Source organism: Phyllopteryx taeniolatus, chromosome 9, assembly GCF_024500385.1.
Source record: "Phyllopteryx taeniolatus isolate TA_2022b chromosome 9, UOR_Ptae_1.2, whole genome shotgun sequence".
Classification (NCBI taxonomy): Eukaryota; Metazoa; Chordata; class Actinopteri; order Syngnathiformes; family Syngnathidae; genus Phyllopteryx; species Phyllopteryx taeniolatus.
Genome location: NC_084510.1, coordinates 22,651,827 through 22,665,646, shown reverse-complemented (window position 1 = coordinate 22,665,646; position 13,820 = coordinate 22,651,827). Strand labels below are relative to the sequence as shown.

The 13,820-nt window shown below is 38.1% G+C and overlaps 1 protein-coding gene and 1 long non-coding RNA gene across 2 annotated transcripts; one reads left to right on the top strand and one right to left on the bottom strand.

Annotated features, from left to right (window-relative positions):
• Positions 1-76: 76 nt before the first annotated feature.
• srsf3a (serine and arginine rich splicing factor 3a) lies at positions 77-6,318 on the bottom strand. Its single transcript, XM_061784153.1, has 7 exons — positions 6,181-6,318; positions 4,595-4,632; positions 4,104-4,314; positions 3,881-4,015; positions 803-841; positions 627-713; positions 77-534 (listed from the first exon to the last, which is right to left on the bottom strand). Exons 2-7 carry the CDS (start codon positions 4,599-4,601, stop codon positions 507-509), a joined length of 507 nt encoding a protein of 168 aa, XP_061640137.1. The 5' UTR covers positions 4,602-4,632; positions 6,181-6,318; the 3' UTR covers positions 77-506.
• Positions 6,319-10,948: 4,630 nt separating this feature from the next.
• LOC133483751 (uncharacterized) lies at positions 10,949-12,215 on the top strand. The gene is made up of 2 exons (XR_009790191.1): positions 10,949-11,140; positions 11,995-12,215. It is a non-coding gene; the product is annotated as an uncharacterized LOC133483751 (long non-coding RNA).
• The last annotated feature ends 1,605 nt before the right edge of the window (positions 12,216-13,820 follow it).

Genomic DNA, 13,820 nt, shown 5'->3' with positions numbered 1-13,820 from the left:
TACTTTTTGTTTACTTTTATTGTTGCACTTTAATATAAACAGTGTATCAAATAAAAAAAGATCAACAACGTCAGACTTAAGACAAAAAAACATTTATTGATGAAAATGGTTCATTTGCAAAGTTGTCAGAGCTCAAATGGAAAATAAGAAGTGTCTTGTTTTGAAAATGTGACAAATGAAAAATAGTTGCAGATGCTATTTTCGGCACCAATCGATTCTGTTTTCCATCACACATGAAAAGCAAAATAAAAAAAAACATTTGAATTAAGTGGATAACAGGAGGGAAAAAAAAAAACATTGCAAAAAAAACCCCTGCAAAATACCAAATTAATGAGCTGAATTAACGAGAATATAGAAGAAAAAAAACTATGTCCTTTATTTAACTGACTGTAATGACAAGGTTACTTGGACAACCCGACCACCACCTTGAGTTGGTACAAACATCTAAAAAGAAAGCATGACTATAAAAATGCAAGTTCCCCCACACAAGCCATTCTGTGACATCCTCATTTCCTGTCGTTCGAACGAGAGCGGCTGCAGAGGAAGGGGAACAAACAACGGAAACGATAAAGGACCAAATAGTATTTCAGCAAGTGTAACTTTCAAACGTGAATAATAACGCATACCTCCTTGACCGTGAGAATGATCTTGAACGCTTACGGGTCTTGTCTCTGGAAACAGACCGATATCTGCGTCTGTCTCGTGAAACAGACCTGAAAGGGGGTGGAGGGGATCATGCTTAATAATTCATAAATGCATTGGATTAAAAAATAAAAAAAATTAAAAGTTCAAGCGCAAGTACCTGCTGCGACTGCGGCTCAGGCTCCTCCTCCGAGGGGATCTAGAATACAGGTGAAATGGGGGTAAAAAATGTTTAAAGTAGGATTTATGTTTACGTACAATGGAAAACTCATGTAGGATCATCTTGTTGGAACTCCCCAATAACAGCTCAACATTGTTAGTTGAATATGTAAATTTTTTTTTTTTTTTTTTTTTTTTTAAACGAGGTCCAAACACTGAGCCAGATCAAAGATTATCATGCTAAACCCTGGCGCTCACTTGGGGTGGGGAATTGATTATTCGATGCTGCTAAGAAGCGCTTTAACATAACTCTGACAATATACAACCCCAATTAAGTTGGGACATTGTGTTAAGCAAATAAAAACAGAATACAATGATTTGCAAATCATGTTCAACTTATTTAATTGAATACACTACAAAGACAATATATTTCATGTTCAAACTGATAAACTGTATTGTTTTTAGCAAATAATCATTAAATTAGAATTTTATGGCTGCAAAACATTCCAAAAAAGCTGGGACAGGTGGCAAAGGTTGAGGAATGCTCATCAAACACTTGTTTGGAACAGGCGGGTGCCATGATTGGGTATAAAAGGAGCTTCCCTGAATTGCTCAGTCATTCACAAGCAAAGATGGGGCGAGGTTCACCTCTTTGTGAGCATGTGCGTGAGAAAATAGTCGAACAGTTTAAGGACAATGTTCCTCAACCAACATTTAATGCCCGTGACCTTCGATCGCTCAGGCGCCACTGCATCAATCAAAAACCGACCTCAATGTGTAAAGGATATCACCACATGGACTCAGAAACACTTCAGAAAACCAATGTCAGTAAATGCAGTTCAGTGCTACATGCGTAATTGCAACTTGAAACTCCACTATGCAAAGCAAAAGCCATTCATCAACAATACCCAGAAACGACGCCGGCTTCTCTGGGCCGAGCTCATCTAAGATGGACTGATGCAAAGTGGAAAAGTGTTCTGTGTCCACATTTCAAACTGTTTTTGGAAATTGTGGACGTCGTGTCCTCCGGGCCAAAGAGGAAAAGAACCATCCGGACTGTTATGGACGCAGAGTTCAAAAGCCAGCCTCTGTGATGGTATGGGGCTGTGTTAGTGCCAATGGTATGGGTAACTTACACATCTGTGAAGGCACCATTATTGCTGAAAGGTACATACAGGTTTTGGAGAAACATATGCTGCCATCCAAGCGACGTCTTTTTCATGGATGCCCCTGCTTATTTCAGCAAGACAATGCCAAACCACTTTTTGCATGTGTTACAACAGCGTGGCTTCGTAGTAAAAGAGTGCGGGTACTATACTGGCCTGCCTGCAATCCAGACCTGTCTCCCATTGAAAATGTGTGGCGCATTATGAAGCGTAAAATACGACGACGGAGACCCCGGACGGTTGAACAGCTGAAGCTGTACATCAAGCAAGAATGGGAAAGAATTTCACCTACAAAGCTTCAACAATTAGTGTCCTCAGTTCACAAACGTTTATGTTAAAAGAAAAGTTGATGTAACAGTGGTAAACATGACCCTGTCCCAGCTTTTTTGGAACGTGTTGCAACCATAAAATTCTAGGTTATTCATGATTTGCTAAAAACAATAGTCAGTTTGAACATTAAATGTCTTTGTAGTGTATTCAATTAAATATAGGTTGAACATGATTTGCAAATCATTGTATTTTGTTTTTATTTGTTTAACACAATGTCCCAACTTCATTGGAATTGGGGTTGCACTGTGCAATATTCTGTCTCACTCTGTATTGTATGTAAGAACATCACAAAGTATTTATTCCAGCACAAAAAAAAAAAAAGGGGACAGGTTTCCATTTTAAGCTGTTTGCTGGCTCAAGAGGCACTGCAGCAAACCAAATGGGTATTGATGAAATGTCAAGCAAGTTTGAACTATATAAGAGAAAGCTGTACTAGAGGTGAAATTGTATTGAAACAGAGGGGGGGGGGGGGACTGCAACTGCAAGGTGAACCTAAATGGCCATTTGTCGAGCCATGAAACGTAACATGTACACAGGCAATTGTTTGCAGTAAATTCAAATAAACACCAGACCAGAAAACCTTTGTAATGTTTTGTCGTTTTACAGGGATGCTTTTAAATATCGAAAATACACAACTGCCAAGTGTTAACGTGTTTTGAAGTTTTGAAATATAAAAACTCATAACAACTATAAAGAGCATGATAAAAGCAACTTACTATTTTGGGGGGGTTTGGACAAGAAAGAAATGGCGCATGGTAGCCCTGGCGAGGGAGGTCAAATTGCAGAGAGGATCTGCCACATGCTGCAAATGTTGCCGATAAGAAGTTGCTTGTTTGCTGGCTGCAGGGGACGGCTGTAGAGTTTCCCTGTCTTTAGGGGGGAGGGATGTAAGCCAATGGCCGTTCCCGTTGATACTGTGGCGAATAGTACGAGTAAAGACGCCGATTGGCTGATAACATGAGGTGGGCCGCTGTTGATTGGATTAAGGTTGGAGCAGAGGAGGATGCCGTGAACTGCATACTCAGGAACCAAAAGGTTGGTGGAACCTGACGACTGGCGCTGTGCCTGGGTCATGTGACAAAACCAGCCAAGCAGATCGCTGGTCAGCAGTCACATGATGCTGAAAGAGGACTAGTTGACTGACTCAGATGGTGAGAAGCGTGGTGGTGACTCTGCAACGGGGTTCAGTTTATTAATAGATGGAAAACTGAACTCAGCAAAACAAAATGTATACCTACAGAAATGTCTTCCAAAATCTAAGAATAGGTGTATGATTGTTTTTTCAATTAAAGCAGTTCTAAGAGTAGTGTATTTCAAAAAGAAATTTGGAAATTCTAATGGGTTGGGTGCAGACAAAAGCTGCTTTTGACAGCTGGTCTAAACTTGGCACTGCCAAATATACTGTACATAGGAAATCCGTGAGGCAAACAGATCATTGTGAATAATCACAGTGCTTTCATTGTCGTCAACAACTTAACAAGTAACATTTTCAAATTAGTTTGCTGCTCACAGTTATGGGGAAATCAGCCATGTGTACATACTGCAAATGACGTTAAAAGCAAGGCGTGGATTTAGAAATATACCTGCGTCTAACTGGAGAGCTACGGCGCCTGCTCTCATCCCTGGGGTATCGACTCCAGGACGGAGGAGGACCACGGCTTCTAGAACGCTTTTCCCCAGTGGATAATTCAACACGGAGTCGGCATCCACACATTGTTCTTACAAAGAAAAAAAAGCCCTTTATAGTTCGTATACTTGCAAATGGTCAAGACGTTCGATGAATTACTAGTAAGAAAAAGGTGTTACCTTCCATCCAGTTCTCTCACAGCATCATTGGCATCTCGTGGATCTTCAAACTCGACAAAGGCGAAGCCCGGTGGGTTCCGAGCAACCCAAACACTTCTTAAAGGACCGAAGTATCCAAAAGCCGATTCTAACTCAGCCTTATTGCCATTGTTTCCAAGATTCCCAACGTAAACTTTGCAGTCCAGGGGACAGTCTCTGTTAAAAGGGGGGTCTGAGTGGAAGAGCGAAAAAAAAATGAGGGTGGTTTCCTCACAGGGTTGTGATCCATTTTAGCTTAATGATCAAATATTTAGATGCAAGACAATGGTGAAAGGCCTCTTAACAACTCTTTAACTGAGACATATTGGTGGAAAAGATTTATGTATATGTGGTGACAATATTTAATGTTTGATGAACATCATCTATATTTATTGGAGACCATATTGCCAAGTCTAAACTAGTGAGGACTGGGATGGCGGTATATCGTATTGCCAAGTAAAAACTCCACATACCTCCCATTTCAGCAGGTCCAAGTCTACTGATGAAATACCTGAAACATAAGAAAGTTGGGAAATTGTCACAACTTACCTGTAAACTTAATACATTGCTCAAATACCAAAGTTCCTATAATAGAGCAAATGAATCAGCAATTGTCACAACAGAGCATTTTGATCTTTGTGACTCTTTGTTGTTGCCTGCAAGAACTAGACTGCAGCATTTTGAATAGCAAATAATGGATTTTTCATCATATTAAATAGGGATGCATGATAGTGAAATTTTCCTTAAACTCAGTCTGCTATTGCTTCTTTATTTACGAACTCTGCTTGCAGTGTGTGACATCAATCAGCAATCGCAACATCTACAATCCCATCACCCTCGTACTGCCCAAAGGAGACACTTCTCTCATCCCTAGCATCTATTAACAGCTAAGGGTTGCGTGAAGGGCGCTATAGTGTATTTTGTGTGTGTTTTGTGTAGTTTGTGGACATCACATTATTATTTATCAGAATGTTTTTTTCACCATGTACTTTGCTGTCTGCAGCCCTGTCGACATTGGAAGTGAGAATCTGTTCTCAATGGCCATACCTGGATAAAAGGTTAAAAATTTAAAATATACGCACTTGTATCCAGTCTGGAAAAAAAAGTGGTATCGGTACATCCTTATTAAATACTATGCAGTTTGACTTCTGTCTTGAGTTTGGATTTCAGACACAGAACATTGGCTCAAAACTGCTATCATGAGTCCAACTTTAAGACGGCACTACCATATCGCATATAAACATTAAATCCCAATAGTTTAGTATAGAAAATGGATGGATCGATAGTTATTGTTATACATGTTGTATGCTTAGAAATATTATGCAATATTTGTTTGAAGAGTATTGCCTCCCTTGACATTCATTTTACATTTGCTGATTTCGCCAACAATGGCTTAACACTAGTTTTCTGAAACAACAAATGTCTCTCTCCCTTTGTTAAAGGCCCCGAGGAGGAGTTTACAGTCTTGTATGATCTCACACACATAGTTGTGAAGAACAATGTGGAACTATGTTATGCTGCAGTCGAATATTGATCAATTTAATTCCTACATTAATAACTATCGTCGCATATTAACTCACCTAAGAACATCTGTTAAAAACTAAAACACCTTGTGTAATTAGAGCAAATGAGTCCAACATTTCAAACAAAAAGTTCAATGAAAACGCACGCTCTTTCGACGCCATTCGCACACTCGCGTCGAGCTGACGCAAGCTAGCAACATGTAGCACGCCAGCTTGTGCATCTTGAAAGCAAAGGGAATCGCCGTTAACCGTGGCCTTTGAGCGTCAACGCCTCGGCGCGAAGTTGTACAACCGCAACACGCGAAATGAACTCGCCAAAGAAAGCTAAGAGACCGAAATGAAGCTCGCATTTGTTACCCATCCCCCCTCGAAGCAAACATGCGAACACGGGAGGCTAACGCTAGCTAGCAACACTAGCATCGCGACGATCGATTCAACACGTTTCCGAGGCCACTTGACTGACCCAATTCGACACCACCGTCAAAGCCAAAGGATGTATTTTTTATATTTAAACCCCTATTTTGCGTTAAACTCACCCTTATAGAGGCAGTTGCGCGACTGAAACGATTCCCGTCGAGTTGAGTTACTTGTTTTCGCCGCCGGTTGGATACGCCAGCGTTGAACCGAATGGCCTTCTTATTCTTTGGGTGAGAACCCACTTGGAACACAGCGCCCGCTACTGCAGCGGAAGAGTAACATTCACTTTTTTACATTCCAATCTGTATTTTTTTTAATGTCAAACATAACTGTAGTGCAAAATGGGTAAAACATTACATCAAAATAAATAAAACATCACATTAAAAGGACAAATATACAGAAACAAAAAACATGGCAGGGGTCAAAAGTAAAAATGAAATAAAATTAAAAACACTATAGCAGGAGCATAATCTCAATGTTTTGACAGCGTTCTAGCAGCTATTGGCATTAAATACAGTTCAATTTCTCCCATAAAGACAGAAAATAGGTTGTACCTTAGAAAATTTAAATTTGGGAATATAAAAACTTTGCAAGAAAGATAATGAGATTAATGGGATAGAACACTATTCTTTTTCAACTGAGATCTCACACTTTGCAAAACAAAAAGACAATTTTGCAAAGTAAGATCAAAGTTACAGAAGATATTAGCCAAGATAAATCTGCACATCTTGACAGAATTTACAGGTTTGTGTCCATTTCGAAAACAGACTCTGTATGGGAGTCACAGAAGGCACCGTTCAAGTCTAGATCAAAATTAAATAGAACAAAGAAGGATATGACAGGGTAACACTGAACATGAATACTGTAATTTTGAATGAAAGTTCTTTCCCTTTATTTACTATAAAGAATTTTTGAGGCCCAATCTCTTGTTTACGCAACAGTTCCAGTAAGATATTCCCGGTAGAAACAATATTATGTTGGAAAAGAGCACAGACCTTGCGATCATTCTTACAGCACCACGGGTTGGCGCACACTTTACCAACTGGTGACTCAGTGACATCAGTGAAAGGAGCATCGAGCACAGAAGCCGATACAGTTCACAAGTTCCCATTCTAACGTCGCAGTGTGTGAGTAAAATGGAAAAAGAAATACCTAAGACGTTCACCCGCTTTATGACCCCTTCGCTAAGTTAATTATACAAAATTGAATACAAAAAAATTAAATACAGCTGATTAATAATAATACTTTTGCAATGTAATTTCTTTGCCAACAAAAAAAGGAGCATTCAATTTCATACAGGTAAATACACTAAACCAGTGGTGTCCAAACTATGGACCAGTGCCCATTTGCAGCCTGCCGTCCATTTTTTTGTGGCCCACGGCATACACTAAAAATAACATTTAACATGGGCCGCAGTGCTATTGGGTGTCGGTGTTGAAAAAGTGTATGGGGGTGGGGGTTTGCAAAACCCACATTCCCCATGGGTGCGATACACCTGACAACTATTATGATAATTTTGATTACAGCTTACGGCTAAGCAAACAGTCATTGCCAACTGTGGGCCTGTGACGCCATTTGAGACACTTTTGTGTGTCACTTTTTGTGTATACAAATAAACTTGGCAAACCAAAATGTACCATCCCATGATATGTGAATACGACATGGGAGAAAATCATAATCAATTTTCATGTAGTCGTTAAGTTGGAATTCGGATTTTTTAAAACACACTGTGTTTAATGATTCTGTTTCATATGACTTTCACTTTACTGAAATAACTAAACTTTGCTACAATATTCAAATTCACTGAGACGCACCCGTACATAAATTTGGTCTTGAGTGTGCAATCCTGCCAAGAAACACAAATACAAGTCAGGCAGTAGAACTTTAAATGCACAAACCATTTGCTGTGGTCCTAAGCAGGCAATATGACTAAATCAGCGACATGGTTATTGCTCAACAGGAGGACTTGCCAAACACACTCGCTGTACTATAGGCTGCATCTACATGCCCAGTGGATAGTTTCGTGTTCACCTACAGCAAGAGTTGTGTGTAAAGAAAGGCTGTGTTGTGCGTGGCAAGGAGGATCACCCTTCTTGATGAACATTTCTATTTGTACTGTATGTTTTTTTGTTTTTTTTAAACATGCCACAGTAAGATGATTTATTGTATTCTGCTGCTCCTTTTTTGGATCGCATTATTACTCACATATTGTATCTTGTTTGTGGTGTATGTTGAGTGGTGCCACGCCCGTGAATGTTTAGATAAGGCTCCAACTGTCACTATGAACATTTAACTTTGTTATGGAGAAATTACCCACACATGCATCTCAACCAACCTCTAATTAGTGAGGCATGATGGATGAAATTGGTTCTTGACAGCTTTTCCTGTCTGTGTTGCCAGATGTTCTGAATATAGCCCACATTTAGGTTCAAGAGATGATGTGCGCACCAATGAAAACAAGTTAATGTTGGATGTTTTGTAGACATTGCATTGTCTTGATTTATCTGCGATACCCAAGGTTGTTTCATACATTTGCATGATTATGTTTGTGCCGTTTACATTCAATGGAATGACAGATTCTTGTTGTAGTACACATCGATATGTTATGGCACTATGAAGGAGGATCTCTAACAAAGAGAAAAACAGAAACACACCCCATACTCTACTAGGTAGGATTGCATCCTTTGATTAAAAAAAAAACATAATAATAAAAAAAAATAAAATATATACTACTCATTATACTACTAAGTGGTGCGATGACCAAGAATACACCCATTATGAAGATTTTGACCTTTTAATAGAACGTCAATCTTTGTATTCTCTTTGTGTTTTATCAACACTGCGTAGCTACGTAAAGGACCAGTGCAAACATGTTTAATTGTTACGGATTTAATTACTAACTGCATTTAAACATTATAAAACATTACACATATGACATAAAGTGATGACTATGACAAAATAGTTACATATATCCAGTACTAAGTCTGTTGAATTACTGTGTGGTGTGCGTTTAGAAAAGAAAAAAAAAAAAAAATCCCCTTCTTTAGTCATACATATCATAATGTGGCATAGATGGTATACTTCCAGTGTATCTATTATTGCTTTATCTTTTGTGATAAAAATGTCATCATCAACGCCAGTTTGCAAAATATAGATACTGAGAACTAGTCTGCAATTCCTACCTCTAATAAATGGATATAAACCTTATTAATTCCGGAGGAATTTAAAAAAAAATAAGAATTTAGTATTAAAGGTTTTACCATGCACAGCAGATGACAATATTTGCATGTGTGCATGTAAATGAGATCATACATATAATATAGTATGATACAGTCACATTTGTACATAATGTGCACTTGGGAGAGAAAGAAATGTTATACAATATGTTTCTCCTTCCTGTTTGTTTGTGTGCAAATTTATGCAAACATTTCTTAACTAATTTCCCTGCTACTTGTGGGATGAGGTTTTGTTCAAAGTTGAGCCTTGGCAGAAGTCCGTGCTTATCTACTGGAAAAAATAAATCTACATCCATCCACACAAAAATGTAATGATTACTTAATGAATTGTGCTCTACAGAGTCAACAGGTTTCGTGGAAACTGGTTGAGTACTTTTTACATAATCCTACACACAAACCCTACACTCCCTGATGAGATACATTAAATAGTTCTTCACATTTACTTTACTTTTTTAAAATATACTTTACCACTGTGTTTTTCGATAAGAAACTAGCACTCTATATTATTGTACTTTATAAAAAACATACAGTAATTTCATAAATAGAAAATAAAGAATTAAACAGTTTTGCCACATTTTTGCTTCAATTTAATGGACATTGTGCTGCTCCTTCCGATGTGCCTGCCTTGGCTACCTGGGGATAGTATAATACAGACATACAGTATGTACATTAAGCCAGTCAAAACTCCTAAGTAAGCCGCCGTATCGTTTTTTCACTCTTTGCAGAAGATAAAGAATATATGCCTGTGCGTATTATTATATTATATGTCTGCATGTGTTGCTCCACCGTTTGAATTCTAATATCCATATCTTAAAGGATAAAAACACCACAGCAACGATGCTATTCATTAGCCCATCGATGGCATTTTGGATTGTTTGTTAGCATTAAGCTAAACAGACTTATCTAAAGTAAATCTAGCTGGTTGGTTTAAATACAAGTGAAATTCTTTTATTTTATTTTAGTGTGACAGTAAACTTCAGCTGGGAGTGCAAAACCTCTTTTTGGACGATTACTGCTTTTTGTGAAGAGAGCTGTGTACATGCAGAGCTCATATTTAGAGTTTTTGCTCGCAATTCAAAGCAAATAATTGTCCGAACAAAGGCTCATAACTTGACACACTCAAAAGTAGGATCACTTGTATCTCAAGGAACCACTATACTGTACCTATTACAATCAAACTGTTCTCGTCATATGACTTAAAGTCATATTTTGCTCACTATGCTGTGTGATTCTACAAAATTAACAAGTGTCTTGACAATTGGTTTAGAAATCAGGCTATGTCTTTGATGTTGTTTATCCTATGCATTAATCAAGGATAAACCCTGTGCTTATCAAGGAATGAAAACAATGTGCAGCCAGTAGCCAACAAATCCATGCAATTTTTTAAAATAGAGTTTTCCAGCTTCTTGTCATTCACAGGGTAAAATTTCAGGGATAAACAGCAGCCCATAGGAGATTACGTCATGTACAAGCACAAGTACGCGACACGGATGGCTACAACACAAAGAGCCTTATGTCGCTCGACTTTTTTTTGTCTCAGTACTTGTAGGAGGGTATTCACTCTTATAACTTGATCCCCAGCCCCTTGTGTTTTTCTATCACTAAATGAAGAGTTGAGCACTGTTTGTTTACTCTGCATAGTGCCCAGCAGCCATGCACGGCTGTTGTGAATGAGTCGTCTTCTTTCATGCATCCACTCAGGGTTGTTTTCAGTCCGATTAGTACAGCACATTCTGTTCTGTTTCACTTCCTGATGACTGTGCAGGCTTTATCCCTGAATGAACTCGCCTGCGTGCTTCTGGTTTCACCGAGACACAAGACAGACAGATTCCCGCAACTGCCGGTGAGGTTTTTATTACTTTTACGGCCTAAAAAGATAGGCCTAAAGACTTGTTCTAAAAGAAGAATAAACTAGTGGTGAAAGAGAAAGCAGAGCAAGTTTATTTATTCACAAACAAAGGGTTTTACATACTGCACATACTGTAGATTCGAATTTTTTTTAATACATTTTACAGTGTGAAGAGCGCCCATAATCATAAAAAACAAAGATTAAATATAGAAAAGATAAGGATTTAACGACATATGGTACACATCAGTAAATAATACATAATAGTAACTACTACAAATCACAAATTATATTTTTTTTACTACCATTATTTGGCAATTTGAAGCTATTCCTCTTAGATGCTTTAATGTAAAATCATAGTGAATACATTGCACCGGAGTATTGCAATATTAGTCATTCGAACTGCTCTAAGTGCTAGAGGACTCTGCATCTTTTTGCACAAAAAAATAAAAATAAAAAATGTACCGGCATTACCAGATAACGAGCAACCCTTTATTGCTCAGTGACTGTTTTTTTGTTGTTGTCAATGTCTTTATGTCGCAAAAGTCTTCTCTGTCAATTGACTGTCTGTTGTCGTACTAGAGCGGCTCCAACTACCGGAGACAAATTCCTTGTGTGTGTTTTGGACATACTTGGCAAATAAAGATGATTCTGATTCTGATTCTGACATATATGACAGTAAAAAAAAAAAAAAAAAAAAAAAAAAAAAAAAAAGCAGATGACCTTTAAGTATTTTTGTAGAAGGTTGATGATTCGGTCATAACAAAACCAGGATGTTGAGGATGGAACAAGCAGTGTGGTCTCACACAGTGCCTCAGTATAAACATTTATTCAAGCATTTCATTTCACAGGTCAGATGAGGTCATAATGACTTGCACGTAACCATAGCGAGGTGGAGACCATGCTGCCACATTGTCTGTGAAAAACAACTTCTGCAAAAACCTGGTGATCTAAATCTTTCTTATCAATAGGTGGGAGGTGCTGGACGATGAAGGGTCGGTTGTGTTCTTTGATCACAGTTGTTTTCTTGCTGTATTATCTTTGCTCTATTGAATAAAATGTTCCAACAGTGTGTGAGAGACATTTTTCTCCTGGCGCCTCACTATATTACTCATCCGGGTAACAACCTCCCAGCGGACTTGCAGAATCAAATTCACTCATGTTATGTCACCTTTGTTATAACCAAGATCACTGTGTTCCCTTCCTTTGCTGTCTGGCTGTACGCCAACAATGTGGCTAGACAGCGTTCTCGATGTGTATACCATGATGGGACTCAACATGTAGAATGCTGCAGTGCGGTCCGAAAACCTTAAATCCAACCAAATGAAAGAAAACAACTTGTGGTCTGAGCTCACAAGGCAATGTTCTAGGCAACGTTGTGGCAATAAGGTGCAGGATGCTTTAAAAAAAAACAAATGGAATTACAAAAGGATGCAATTATTAATGACTAAATTCAAGCACAAGGCAAAAAAAGGTAACTGATCTGTTTGGTAATTGTAAAAGTTAAGAGTCTGCAGTTAAAAAAACAAACACATTTTTGTCATATATGGTATGTATATGCTTTCTGTATGACCAGATCGTAGAATAATATTAAAATGATCTTTCCAGAAAAACTGGTTATTTAACTGGTTAGCAACAAAAGTTAAAAACAAAGAATTGAGACAAATCGAGGTTAAACATATATAACCGTGGTGTCTTATTAGTGGATGGCTGCGTCGCTGGGCTTGGAAAACCATTGTTTACGTCACCGGGTCGCCAGGTAACTTGATCACCTCGCTGATATTTTTGATTGATTGTACATTCCAAAAAATACAACAACAAACCGGTAACATTTCAAGTTTGGCAATACTCCATCGTGAATAAGCCATGTTAGCAATGCAGCAGACGTGCACGGTAATTAGTGAGCTGGGTCATTTCTTTGGGCAGAGGTGCGAGGGGGCAGAGGTGGGCATTGAAGTTAGGTTACGTTCAGATCTTGCTAGCAGTTTGCATACCCTACCATTGTAAAGCTTTAAAATTACATTGGTGTTTGGGTTATAGTTTAGGTTTTTACTGCTAAAAACGTCAGTAGGAGGTAAATGGTGCTGCAGTTTTAGCTCCATTATTCATTCGATTGTATTGAAAAACGTGCTGAAAAAAAAAACAATGGTGAGAAGAAGTTTCTCTTGGTAGGAGCATAATATGTCCTTTCTTCTCCTTAATCTCTGACTGTGCAAACACATTACATTACAAAATCAAAAGTCACACCAAGACTTTTGTGGCTGCAATTTTCTGGATGAAAATGACATAGGAATGTGGTAAAACACTCAAAACTGTTCACCATTTTCAGAAATGTTGAAATATTGAAATGCATTCATTTTATCTGACAAATTTCACGAAAGTGAATATTTTAATTTCAAAAGATCCTGGTAACCTCTAGCATCACATATTCTAATCAAGAATACATTTACGACATCGGGTATACCTTTTTGTGTGTGAAAATGAACAGAAATAAGAAAAGCAACACTACACTTCAAACACATCTTACAATCGTTTGACACTTTCTGTCATTTCCAACCAAAAGATATTCATTAACAAAGTTTTTGAAATCGACTCCTTCAATGTTTCCTTGTTAACAATGACAACATGCATTCATGCAGAACTTGTGCAAGACATGCATGAGTAGTCACTCCCATAA

Coding starts and splice junctions, on each gene's coding strand:
- srsf3a (XM_061784153.1), bottom strand. Junction 4,016..4,103: donor GTGAGAGAACTGGATGGAAG/GTAACACCTTTT, acceptor TTTCTTTGTAAG/AACAATGTGTGGATGCCGAC. Junction 535..626: donor TCATTCTCACGGTCAAGGAG/GTATGCGTTATT, acceptor CTTCCTCTGCAG/CCGCTCTCGTTCGAACGACA.